Below are 14,172 nucleotides of genomic sequence, written 5' to 3'. Positions count from 1 at the left end.
CATCATTTCAACAGCAGCTGCTCAGAAGGTTGATGTTAAAAACCAAATGTACCCTATTTCCATTTATTATAGTGATTTTCCTGTTCTGTTTCAAGTCTAAAACAATATATTCTGACAGTTTTATAAATCTCCCATTACTTTTTGTCACCTCACAGAGCTCCAACATGCTTCCAGCAGACTGTTTACTGTAGTTTACAACACTGGACGCCCTATGACAGGCAGGCAGCTGCATATTAAAAACACAACTGCCCCGTTGCTAACAGGACACAGCCTGACCCGTGTTTGTGTTAAGAGCAGGCCTGTAATTTTGACTCCATGGTTACTGTAACACTAGCAAGGTTTTAATCCGACGGTTTTAAACAAACCAAGATGTGCTGAATTCTAAAGGCTGAACAAAATAATGTCTTCAGTGCCATGTGACTGTGATGTAAATGTCATGTAATAAATAACCTTTGGAAAACTATTTGTCAGATAAATGATGCAGTAACACAAACTCCATTTTCCCTCATGATGAACAACATTCAATTACAAAATGTGGCTGTTTTCAACATGGGGTGTGCGGCCCGCGAACGGCCCTTGCGGTGTTTCTGAGAGGTCCTCGACAAAGCAAGAGAAAACAGTTTATCTTCAGTAATTATTTCACTTATTTTACGTTAGGACAGTGAGAGAAACATGTGGGAAGTCTGTTTAGTTCAAAGGATTTTTATCTCCAGTGTTATCTCCACCCCAACAGTAAAAACAGATAAGAAAGACCTCTCTAAAAACCCAGGTCAAACGGGGGTCTGCAATGAAAGAGATTTGTGATTGTACAGACTTTTGACTGTGTAATGTTTCCTTTATTTATGTCATGCGGAGCTGTAATAAGTCATCATGTTAACAGTGCAGCTCCAGTTTGTGCTCCAGTCCTGATTTTCAACACTGGTTAGCACAAGTCTAGACATTATAAAGAGAGAGAGGGATCCAGGGTTTGAAGTCCCTGCTCCATACTCCACCCCTGGTGTTCCTGCTTTCCAGGTCTTTGTCCCCGGAACTCGCACTCACTCCTGGGTGTCCACCAGGGTTTTTTTTTTCTCTCTGCTTGCATCTGGATCCCAGTACGACCAGCATACAGTCCAGTGTCCTGTCCTACAGAAACCACGGCCTCCTCAAGTTTGGAAAGAAAGAAGGAAAGAAGAAAAAACACCTTCCCGGCAGGCAGCTTTCTAACGCCTCCTCTCCTCCTGTGGTTTCTCCTCTCGTCGAGGCTGAGAAGCAGCAGTGTGACTCTGAGATTCTTGCCTGCAGTTAAGAAAAAAGTTTTAAAACTGTTCTTTTGTCGCTTCTTCGTGTTTTTTTCGATTGAGGCTGGAACTCGACATTTTTCCTAAATATCCGAGCTGTTAAACGGACGACGTTAGAGCAGTGTTTCGTTTTATTTTTCGTTTTTTTTTTTTTACATATATATACATATATTCTCTCCTTCCCTCGAAGTTGTTGCTGCTGTGAATGAAGTATCTGTTGAGCTGAAGAAATCAGCGCGTCTCCATGAGGAAACTCAGCGTGGGAGGCTGAAACTTTGTCCTAGCTCACACACACAGACACACACACACACACATACACAGACACCTGAGCGACTATCACTTTTTGTACTCTTTGTGCTGGTTACTTTGTAGCTTTTGTAGTTTTGGACTGACAACATGAAGACGCTGTTGGTGCTGTGTGTGGTTTGCACGCTGGCTGTGTTGTCTGTTTCGGGCACCGCGGAGCAAAAGTTGAAAAACTGCAACGAAGTCCGCGATGCTTACAGCTCCAAAGGCTTCAACATCAACGATGTCCCCAACAAAGGAATAAACGGTGAGTTTCACCTCTACTTTTAGGCCTGTTTTTAACTCGCTACACCACAGTTAGGAGCAGGGGTTCCCAAACTGGGGGCCGGGGACCCCCCAACGGGTCGTGGAGAGGTCTCCCGGTGGTCCTAAAGCTAGTGAGAACTATTTTTTTTAAGATAGAAAAGTTAGCATTAAGTGGTACTAGCTTGGTGGTTCTCAAAGTGGGGTTCCCAGGGTTCCTTGAGGGGGCTCCCCAGCAAAAAGGAGAATAATTTATTTTAACTATAATTTGTTCCATAAGTAACACAATGACAGAATGTATGACTAGTTTGGTTATGGGTTTCATACACTTTATGTAATAAAACACTTAAAAGCAGATGGGGGACCCTGGACAAAGTCTTATCAAATGGGGGTCTGTGGTCTCATTTGTGTTTGAGAACCACTAAACTAGGTGATCACAAGTTTTCTGTGTCCCATTGTTAGCTTCAGCTCTGCAATGGAGAACGCCAGCTAATCTGAGTTATAACTAACTGTTTTCCAGATGGTTTTCTTGAACACAAAATCTTCTCAAATGTAGCAAACATAAAGAGTCATTGGCATGAAAAAGTATCGGAGGACCTACAGCAAACAGTTGAACTGTCACTTTTGGTTAATCATGTGTTTCAAGTTACAGTGCAAGTTGGGGGAAGTAGCATTGAAGCGTTTGGGGATGTAAGCTTCAGGCAAATGTGCGGCTGGCAACAGTTCACTGCCCCAGTGGGTAAATATAGTCTTCATTTAGGAAATAGTTGTAGGTAATTCATAACAATAAAGAGGTATAATCAACACACAAAGCCTGCTCCCCTCTGAAAGAAGCCAGGCCTGTGTTTATTCCCAAGCTTCCTCCATAGACTCCTATGGCTGTGAAGTGAAGGCAGCCGGCAGTGATTTAGTAAACATTCCTGTGTATTGTGAACCAGGCTTATGGATTTTTTTTCTTCTTTCTGGGTTAATTTGAGTTTGTGGTTTTGACATTTTCAGTGTCGGCACATGTTGTTCCCCTACATCTGCCTCTAGTCTGCAAGGAAGGATGTAATGCACCAGTGAAGACCTCTTGGTAATAAATAGGAACTGTTTTCTTTATAGTCGAGACAGAGGTGAGAAGGCAAATCAATTTAGCTAATAATGAGTTAAACCCAAGTAATGGAAACTTACGTAGGGGGGCTTTTACAGTGAAGACTTGAGGGGAGCAGGGGAAGGGGGTTGGGGTTTGAAATTCCACTGTGCCCTGCATACTTTAAATCCCTCCCTTCTCTCCTTTCCTTTTCATTTTTATGGTGGTTAAAATGAATATGCACACTTATACTCAAACCCCTAAACTCAGGCCAGTTTGGTTGCCATTTGTGCAGCGGCTTCAGCATGACGGTCATGTTTAAAATTATAGAAGTAGGTCATCCAGGCATGGCCACTGTCATGTTGCTGTCTTGTTTTCAGCCTTTTTTTTTTTTTAAAGACATTGAATGGAGATTTATCTCAGCGGACTGAGAATTTCTCTTTTTCTACAATTCTTTTCTCACCTTAAACAGTTTTTTGACAAAGTGCCCACTGCGTTGTTTTTACTGACAAGGGTGACCAATTTGTATGTGTCCTCTTTATTGTACTGATGTCCCTTTATGAGTTTACTTTGCATAGTAGTGTCTTTTTCTGTTCAGGCCTCAAGGGCTCATTAGAATTTGAGTCAGGCGTAACTGTCAAAAAGGCCGAGAACTTATTTTTTTCCTGCATTTCACACAAGTCTATAGGTCCTTTTGTTTTCTGCCTGTATGTCTTTGTGATGCTAAATGTCATTGAGAGTACCCCAACATGTCTACATTGGTTGGATTTAATTGTCTTGCATCTGTGGGTTTTGAAAGAAGGTTCTGAATAAAGCCAGTTTTATTGTGCAGGTTTGTGTGCTACACACACGTGCCTTCTCCTTACAATAGATTCCTGGTGTATGTCTGGGTCTTAGGCAGGGCTGACCTCAATGAGCAGCTCTTTGTCATTGATAGAGACTGAGATAATTGATCCATAGAAAGCAACAAGGTCTACTGTCATTAAAGGGAGTTGGGGGTCTCCAGAAAGCAAAAAGCGGATACAAAAGCCCCCGCGCTCTTGAAATGTTTCATGTTGCTGGGGAGAAATGGCTCCAGATGTGTAGTCTGATTGAACTTCAGTCATGTTTGTCAGAGCTTCAGAGCTTCAGTTCTCAACTTTGTAACGGGTCAAACTCCAAACATTAATTCTGTCATTAGCATAACACAGTTTGAACTGGATGTGAAGGTGCAGGAGGGTTAGACTATTAATTACGCGCATATGTACGTCACCATTTCAGTTTCAGCAGTTAATAATCGAGGAAATGGTTCATTGGAAAAGGTTGTTTCACTTGAAACATCTGGAGAAGTTGAAATAGTCATTATATAATGCAAAAGTTTGCAATAAAATGTAGTTCCTCATGAGACTAGAAGTTGTGATCAGAATATTTCTACTAAAATATTATTATATTATTTAAACTGCGCAGACTTTGGTTGAAGACATACTTTAAAAATTATACAGCGTCTCTGCCAGTTGTTACAGAAGTAGTCTCTGTAATCTTTACCTTCTCTTATATATGTACCATAAATCAGATTGGAGGAATATGAGTCTTATTGGAGACACGGGATTGAAAACTTGTCTCTCATAACCGCAAACATCTTGTGTTATTGTTGGCAGCGTGGAGATAAGGATGTTTGTTACCCTTCACATTACTGATGGGCTCTGCTGAAGCCAGACTTGAGATTCAATAAAGATGTTTTAATGCAGTAAAACTGAAATGGAAACCCTGACTGTTTCAGCATAGACATAATTAAGTGATAGGGAGAAACGGCAGGCTCATTTGGTAAATTCCTTGTTGATCCCATGGTATCAATCTTTTACCACTCACATGGAAACAGTTCTAGACCCACTTTCCAAGTTCCTTGTCTGCTGGATGATGATTTGTTTAGGGCCTGTGGTTGAATACCTCCCTTAAATGGCAAATAAATGATGCTCACGGTCTTAATGATGACAGATTAATATTGTGAGTAATCATACAGGATATAAATGGTGGTTTTGCTATCTGAAGCCATCTGCTAGTAGTAGGTGATGTTTATTGTTTCTTAACAGTTATATTTGATACTGTGAGAAATTTTAAAAGGTATCTGCTTAGCGCTGCTGCACAGTTGCTACATGGACGAACTCTTATAGCGCCGCCTCAAAGCAGAGCAGTTAACACTGACCAGATTGGTATTCGCCATGTCAAAAGGCTACTCCTTGCAAGGCCGGGCGCTGCGCTTCCCTTCTTGTAGCTCTTCAAGCAAAATCTGTTTTGGTTTACTCTGGCAGTCAGGCTTGATGTCATGCTTCAGGTATGGGACAATGGCAGAGATCAAAGAGAAGAGGGTCGTTTTCCCTCCCTTCAGCAGGAGGAACATCCCATGCTCATAATCAGTTCAGTGCATTATGACTGAAACTCAAAGCGTGCATGACCTCATCACGTTGGCCTCTCGGTAAGCTCGAGACATTCTGCAGTCTTGCATTGTGAGGGCCCTTTAGTCCGGTGGCAGCATGCCCTGCATCATTACGGTTTGGGAAATAACAGGTTGTGTTATTGCAATGACATTCAGCAGATAAGATAAGAGCAGGGAACTGGGGCACACACACACGGTCTGCAGGAGCTTTTATAGCTCAAAGGCCAATATTTGAGTGGCTCTGCTCCAGAGAACTGTGGCTTGGTATTTTAACACCTGTAATAATTAACTAATAAACTACCAGCCAAGTGTCTTGCTTGCCTCTCAAGGTCAATCCCATAAAACTGCAAAAGGCCCTCTCCGTTTTATGGGACAACACTTTGCAAGTTAGGAATCACCTCGGTGCTGCACTTTGTCACAAAATCTAATTTTCAGTCATTTCAAAAATTGGTTATAAAAAATGGCAGAATTCCTGTCTGTGCAATGTTTGTCTGTTGCAGTGAAACAGACTCATAAAGACGTGTATGTAGCATAATCTGCAGCTGCTTGCAAAACCCAACTGATAGATTTTACAGTTATGACGTTACTTTTGTACTCTGATCTCTTGATGATGTTACACACGTGCGTCCTCCAATTGGTGCAGTTTAGGAGGCCAGTAGTTGAAAGTTGGGAAGCTGCTCATCAAAGGAAGAGCTGACATACAGATAGAGAGTAGTAAAGTTGTTGGTGATATTGCATCACACATTATCACTCACTTTTAAAGTGATTAGTTAGATTATCTAGAAAATCCTGCAGTGGCTTTTAATATGTTGCATCATATACATCAGAGGGTCCATGTGTAGTCACATGAAGTGTAGATATTGAGATATATCTTTTAACAAGGCTGCGCTATGTAAGATCATCTTACTTAAAGGCATATTATAAATGGCAAAGGGTCAGAGAGATACAAAGAGGTATTAAATATAATGTTGTGTAAGATGTTGACTTTATTGTGCTTGAAGTACAATCATTCTGTGTCAAATTTGTAACTGTGGGCTATAACTTTCAAATGGCTTAACACTGTTATGAGGCAGAACTGTTTTTGTGTCTCTAGAGACATCAAATGGAGAAAGGTATTAACAGTAAACTCCCACCCATAGATGTGGTTACAACCAACAGTAAATTCACACATGCAAAATTGAGTCATACGTGAACAGTCATCTGAAAACTATTACAGAAATGGATTCATCAATGCTTGAACTATTGGGAAGAGATGAGCTAAGCTTGAGTCACCCAACAGAGTTACCAGTCTGATAATGTCATCACAGATTCGTATGGAAACACGTGGAAATCTGGATTTGTGAAAAGCAAACTGTACACAGTCATAAGTCGTAAGACTTGCTGCATGATTACTTATAGTCTAAACAAAAAGGTTCTTTGGACATAATTTTGTTCCCCGGAGGAATAAGTTGCACAAACATTAATATCAATGATTGATTTGAGGAGAAAATTGAGAAAATCTGTGTGGGTTGAGATTAAATAAACACCCCGCATTAAAGGCAAAGCCTGCGCAGTAATCTCTGATAACATTCCTGAGCGATGGGATAGACCTCGCCTGCTGCAGAGTTTGAAACACTTATTTTCAGTTGCCTTGGATGACTTTTTTTTTTTAACCTTTTTTGAAAACAGGTGTTATAATTGTAATGGATTTTTAATGTTTCAACACACTGATTATTTTCTTTTTTAGTAGAGGCTAGACTTGAACACAGGTTTGTTTTTCCTGTATCAGATAACTGTACAGTAATGATGTAGTGAATGGGTTTGAACTTTAAGAGCTGTATGTGTTTGTCTTATGATTGAAGGTGAATTCAAGATTTCCATATCTTGCATGTGATAGTGTTCCAGGAAACGGTCAATAGGTTCATCAATAAATAGTGATAACTTGTTGGAAGAGGGACCTCTGTGGTAGTATTCATGGAGATCAGCTAAAAGCAGCGATAATGTGATGGTTCCTGTTGCTCTCTGCCCTGTTTATGTGACATCTCCTCACTAACCGTTACGAGAGCCTTTAGGATAATTGAGTTTAGGTATCATGAGGCTGAGGTCTTGTGAACCCAGGGGGAGCCGGTCTGTGACTTTCCAGCGTCCAGATGAGCCGGAGGAGGGAGGGCGCCTACACGTGCCAGCCAGCTCTGCGGTATCTCGCCGCTCTTATCAGCTTCCTGCGATCACAGCGTGGCAGCTCTGAAATCAGCGGTGCCCCGTTCTGCTCTGCCAGCAACAGCTGCCTTATCATTGGTCCAAAACAAATGAGTTTATCACAACCTACAAAAAAAAAAAAATTCTGGATGTGCACGGAAGAAGGTCAAGCGTAGCGCTAAAACTAACTGGTTTTGCTTCTGTGTGGATCCTATCAGGTGGATACTGTCACTCTAGAGCTGGTTTGGGTTTGGGGTAGCCTTCCTCTTCAACATGTAGGACTGTGGAATGTTAAGTTTCCCACTTACACTCATTTAGTATGCTCCGAGTGTAGCATCAATTCAATAGCAGTGCGTGTGTGTGTGTGTGTGTGTCGACGGAGTGTCCGTAATTCCATCTCTGCATCTTTTTTGCTTTGGCCCAATCCCTCCCCCCCTCCCGCCCCCCCCCCCCACACCCCCAAATGGCCAAGTGAGCGACAGATCAGTGGGGGGTGGATTCTGTGTGTGGGAACAATTGAGCACCCCCTTTTTAGGCCAGCCTGCCACCCCCCCCCCCCTTCCCCTCTCTCCCTCCCTCCCACTCCTCCTCACCACATTCCACACCGGACCACCAAGACCCGCACACAGGGAGCCCCGGAGCTGGGAACACACGGCAACAAAGAGAGAGCTGGAGGGACTGACTGAGGCATGCAGAGAAAGAGAGGGGGGATTTGACTGACAGGAAAGAGTTTTGTACCAGAGCGAGTTGAACTGAATATCCAGGAGAAATGGTGGGCCAGAGTTAGTGACTGTGTGTGTGTGAGTGTGTGTATGTGTGACACAGGCTTAGGGAATTTGGGGAGGTAAGTGGATGCATGCGTGCACTGTGACTCATCTTGGCTCAGCCATACAAGCATGTACATACAGCCTGCTCCTCTCGGTAATAACCCCTGAGAGTTACACGTGTCCGTCCAACACAATATAAGGTTTTTAACAACAGTTATAACCTCAGAGTACATTTTTGTGGGTCTTTGTCTGATGCAAACTGTGAGAAATCCCAATCTGGCTTTGTGGTTTTCCGTACATTGAGTAGAGGAGGTGCCCCCCCCCCCCCCCCCCCAAACTCCTTGTTAACACGTCCTGTTTGCACACTTTTAAGTCCCCCTACTCTGTCCCGACTGACATATCAGTTCATTTTCTTCTCCCCCCGCTCCCTCTTTAGTAGCTCCTCTGGGAGGTTTTGTTTCATTCTTAGCCTTTCCTTTTTTCTTCATCCCTGGGTGATTTCCTCTTGTTTTCACCATCAGCAGTGGTCTACTGGTATTTCCCTGGCCCGCTGCATTCAGCCCACCTAGCTCCCTTGTGTCCGCTTTTTCATGTTTGTCAAATTTTCAGGTGTCTACATGACGAACAAGCCAAAACTAGAACAGGCCTCTTGTTAACACACATCTCCCCGTAGCTTTGATATGACTTCTGAATGTTACGGAGACACCAGGAACAAGTTTTGATACCAAGTGCAGAAGAGTATTTGGATGCACAGGCTTTGTATAAAATAAAAAGATGCATACAACATGAAAATATTTAAAAGTACTGGATGAGGTGACTTATCAAAACAGTAGAGTTGAGGATGTTTCTGCCCTGAATCAGATCATTAGTCTTTCTCTTTGGTATCTACTTAAACATTTGAGGTCAATATGGGCTTAATCAGATAAGCGCATCCCTGTTCAGTATATGAGAGAGTTGTTTTATCACAGCCACTCCTACGCCTCCTATGCCGAGGCTTTAATCACCTCTCCCCCTCCCCGTCGTTAGACTCCTCTGGTCGCTGAAGTCCTTTTATGCAACCGGTGCTCGGTGGTGTAATATTTTTTTTTTTTTTTTGTTCCTCTGATATTCGAGCCACCGTGCGTCTCCTTTTGTGTTGATCACCTCGCTGCTGGTGTCACTCAGCCAGCTGTGAGGAGTGTGGCGAAGGGCCGCAGGCTCTGATCCCAAACTGCAGGGGTGGGGGGGCGGGGGGGGGGGGGTGTGTGAACCCCCTCGTCCGACACAAGGAGACTCCACTCACTCAACTGAAGTCATCGCACCGCTGTGATGCCAGAGAAGTGAGTGCGGTTATGATGTAGGTGTAACTCAACCAAGGTTAATTGATTTCCTATGAAGCCGCAGCGGGCTTGATGTCCGTGTTGATAGTCATGATCATAATTAGGATTTGTGCGACGCGCCAGAGGCCCGTGTGGTTAGGGAGAGCGGTGAGGGAACCAAGCCAGGGACTGGCCTGGGTGTTTGGGCTGAAACCCCAGTGCTGGGTGCAGGCCAGATGCGCTGTAATCCCTGCTAATTACTCCCAAGGCCTACATCAAGACTCCCACTGACGGGGCAGTCACTCACACTTAGCTCACTTTTCCAAACTGCAGTTAGCTTAATAGGTTTCCTAATATTTACCTAATCCCTCTGTGTGCTGCTCACTCTTGGATTTATTTTAATATAAATTATATTGTTTAAGAGTTTCTTTATTTTTCAAAAGTCCTTTCTTCGGTCAAACAGAAAAGCAATAGGCAGGTCTTTGGCCGTCTCACGTAGCTCTGTGAAGTTGACGAGTTGATGCCTTGTGTTAAAAGCAGGCTATCGAAATTTAAAAGATGAAGAAAACAATGGCAGACGTCTCGCTGGCTGACGGCCTATAAGCGAGGGAGGAAAAAAAAAACACACACACACACACACACATGAAAGCAGCAAATACTTTGTTAAATGATGGCTCCAAAGCTGCAAATCATTTGGTCAGTGTGTTCTGAGGGTGGTTTTTGCTGGCAGAAAAATTAGTCGTTATGTGGGAATGCGAGTCGACCCGCCAAGGGTTGAAATATTGTACATCATCGGAATGGCAAGTAGCTATGATTCATGGTCACATTCAGTACATATCATCAGGAATGGACTGAGCCATCCATGACTGAGGCCCATTAAACCATTGTGCCGTAGACTTTCTGGTCTCTTTTGACAGTCTGCGATGAGTGGTTCTCTTCCCACCGCCTACGCCGGTGTCCAGTTTCGTAAGGCCCGACAGGTATATCAGAATCTTTGTTGCCCTTTTGTAGCTTTGAGCTTCCAGAAACTTGATCTTGTACCTGACCTCATTCTGCCTGGGGGGCTTCACCGGGCCCCGTCCTGCTCTCAACATCTGGTGGACTTCAGCTGCTTTTGGATGTCTGTTATAAACATTGTCAAAGAGCTCCCTGTCCTTAAGAGGGGTTCGCTGGCTTTTACTGGCAAAGATGAAATGTATTGTTTGTGTGTCAAATCTTTTAAAAGCTCTCATATGTTTCAACAAAGTTAGATTTTTTGAATTCTTTTTTGGTGGAGCCGGAGGGAGGGGTGTCACGATTTGTTATGTGGAACTTGAACACAAAAATGCATACGACCGGCCCACAAAGACGTGTTTTTTAAAGGTAAAGCCCCCTTGGATAGTCTAGTACGTGGCTCTCGAGCACTACAAGCACGTTTTAAAGAGGACTTATTAGTAAACTCAAACAGTAGTCCATTTCTCTGACAGCGCAACAGTGTTTGCGTAGGGTCCCATGGTAAAGCACTTGGCCTTAAGTAGAGTGTTTTTCATCTTCTGCTTTAAAGTCTGTTTTCATTTGTGTGCCATGAGTCAGTGGAAAGACGGAGGGCTGGTGTAGAGGGACAAGCCAGGAAGGTCTTTTGTGTCTTTTTTTTTTTTTTTTTTTTTTTTTGTCTTTCTTCTTCTCCTCTTCCCCTTGTGATAATCACGCTGTGCTGTAACATGTCCTCTCCGTTTGTCTGCAAAACCTCTGCCTGTCTCTGCAAATCTTAAACATAACACAGTCTCGCACTCTCTTTCATTCACTCGCACGCACACACACACACACACACACACATAAGCACGCACGCGCCCGGCTAAAGCGTCAAGGTGCAATCTGTAGTAAAAAAGCAGCAGATCAAACACTGCAACTCTGCGGCTCATCAAAAGGCACGTAACTAAAAGAAAGATGTGGAAAGGGTGAAAGATTAGACTAGTTGTTAACGTGAATCATTGCCTCCAGCTCCCCCTGATAGATGGTGCTGTTTTTTAAAGAAAAGATTCCCAGTGGAGTGATGGTAGGAAGGAGATGTTTTTTTTTTTCCTTTTGTGTTTGAATTAAGGCTGGCCAATATATGGATGTTATATCAATATCATGATATGGCAGAAGTGTCTTTTTTCCTGGTTTTAAAGGCTGCATTACAGTAAAGTGATGTAATTTTCTAAACTTACCAGACTGTTGTAGCTGTTCTATTATTTGCTTTTACCCATTAAGTCGTTATACCCACATTACTGATGATTACTTATCAAAAATCTCATTGTGTAAATATTTCGTGAAAGCACGAATACTCAATCCTACAATATTGTGGCAATATTGAGGTCAATATATGGTGATATTTGATTGAGTCCATCTCGCCCAGCCCTAGTATAAATCTGTAGTCCATACGTTACCTACTTGACATAGGCTCTCATGTCAAAACCATCTGGGTGGATGGAGAGAGAGGGTTGCGCCGGTCTGAATGGCAGTCAAGCCAATCACCAGTGGTTGCTGTATTTACCAGATGGAAGTTAAACAAGTTGCAAAAACATTTGTGTGGAGCACGCTATGAAACTGGCCAAATTCAATCTCGCCCCGAAACAAACCTCCTGTTTGAAGTACGAATTCCCCATAACTGTGTTAACATGAATCATGGTCTCCAGCTCCCTCTTAGTTAGAGACAGAGCCCGCCGAAGTGTTGAGAGTTTGACCTTTCGTTTATATGATCTCATCTCTTCGCCGCTATGTTGTGTGTGTGTTTCTTGACCTCTGGCAGACCTCCGTGCTGCTTTTGGGCCAAATTTTTGCTGTGATAGGTTTTCCTGCTATAAAAACTAAGTTGTGTTATGTTTAAAAATGGCCAATGGCATTTTTTTTTTTTTTTTTGACAATTAACATAGCAGCAGATTTACTTGTCTAGATTAATGACCTCTAAGTCCTTTTCTCCTTCTTTAATTCTCACTTGTCTGCTCAGCTTCGAGGTTAGCTGTGATGCTTTTTAAATCTCTACACACTAGTTATTTTGCCTTCATTATTTAGGTGTGAGGTAGAGCTCTCTGGGTTCTAATTGCTAACACCTGAACTTTGAATCAGCAGCTTCCAACTCTCTTGTAAATTTCCACTCTGATATCAGGAAACTTTATGGCAATAATTTCATGCCAAATACACAGTCGGTAAGGTCAGAGAATCAAACACAAGACATTTCTTATCAAGTGTTAAGCAGGTGGACTGTCCGAGAACAGCCCCCGAACGGTGGTTGGCATTTGGTCTCTGACTTTTTAAACGCACTCGGGGAAGTGCAGGAGCGAGTTGAAACCCTGACAAAGCAGTGACCTGGGAAGTGGTGTAGGCAGGGAGCTTTTGTGTGGGGAGACAAAGCCGGAGATGCAGGGCCGGGACGGGAGAGGGAAACAGACAGAGCGAGAGGCCAGGGCAATGTTGTGGAATCTCCCCAGGGGCTTCTGGGTAAATGTTCATGGATGACAGCGTTTTGGAATGTTCACAAATGGAGAGTTTTAATTGGCCAGAGGCCCTGACTGGTTTAGTAATCAGAAATGGACTCCGGTGGCAGAGGGCTCCGATTTATGGATCCCAGTGTGTGCTTTGTTTGTGAGATTGTGCGGTCTTTAGAAAAAAAATAACTCAAAAACACGGAAGATTTTGCACAGATGAACATATTAATGTGACAAATTGTGGGTCTGAATGAGAAATAGACTGTGTCAAGAGTTTTTCTGTGGCTGCAAAGTGCTTCTTTGTAAAAAAAAAAAAAAGCAGCAGATGAGACATGGAGATTGTAGTGAGTTGTGCTGTGCCTTGTGCTGTGCACAAGCAGGCATGCCTTTCTTCCTCATCATAGTCATGCCATGTGACAAGCAAATTTTGGCAGTTTGGTGTTTTGACAGCTGCCTTGTGGAAGAGATTTTAATTCCTGATTTATTTAAGGAAACATCATTTTACACTGACATTATCCAAAGCCCTGTGGCTGGCGGCGTAGCTGAAAATATTCACTCCAGAGAGTACTCCACTAAACCAAAACTTCCTGCCTCATAAATGGATGGTGAGCATTGTTCTAAGTGGAGTAAATCTCTCATGTCACAAGCGGTGCGAGTGTTTCCTGAGCTTGGCACTAGTGAGACGCTTCCTCCCAGTAGTAGATCCTGTTATTTATGGACGTTACTGATGGTCTATGCGATTGTTCTTTTGCATTAACCTCTAACACCTCGGGTTAAAGCTGAATCACAGGTCAATTCAACATTATTGTCTCGACTCGTTATGTGAAAGATCGCCGCTTTTTCACGTCAGCTGACATCATGCCAAGTGACAAACATGATAAATACTACATGACGCAAAGTCAGATGCATCCTGGTGTCATGTCTTTATTAGATTAGATTTAGGTTAGAGTCGACTTTGTCCTTGCACACAGAGGCATTGTAACTATGATTTGTACAGTATAGAGAGAACTAACAAGTCATATGACTGTTGTATGAAGTATAGATTCCTGCATACGCCCATTATACAGTTCAGCCTTTATTTCACAGTACTCCGTTGTTCTCTAACTCTACATTGTTATGCATAATGTCAACATGTGGTCGATCTGTGAAGCTACAATAATTACATATAT

General features: G+C 42.9%; 1 protein-coding gene across 1 annotated transcript in view; it reads left to right on the top strand.

The window, feature by feature from the left end:
* Positions 1-677: 677 nt before the first annotated feature.
* The window catches only part of gpc4 (glypican 4), a 32,734-nt gene continuing 19,239 nt past the window's right edge, over positions 678-14,172 (top strand). The window contains exon 1 of the mRNA XM_044363969.1: positions 678-1,833. Within this exon, the coding sequence (XP_044219904.1) occupies positions 1,677-1,833 (157 nt within the window). The 5' untranslated portion in view covers positions 678-1,676. The remainder of the gene's footprint in view (positions 1,834-14,172) is intronic.

This window comes from Thunnus albacares, chromosome 10 (assembly GCF_914725855.1).
Source record: "Thunnus albacares chromosome 10, fThuAlb1.1, whole genome shotgun sequence".
Classification (NCBI taxonomy): Eukaryota; Metazoa; Chordata; class Actinopteri; order Scombriformes; family Scombridae; genus Thunnus; species Thunnus albacares.
This window is presented reverse-complemented; position numbering and strand designations above follow the sequence as displayed.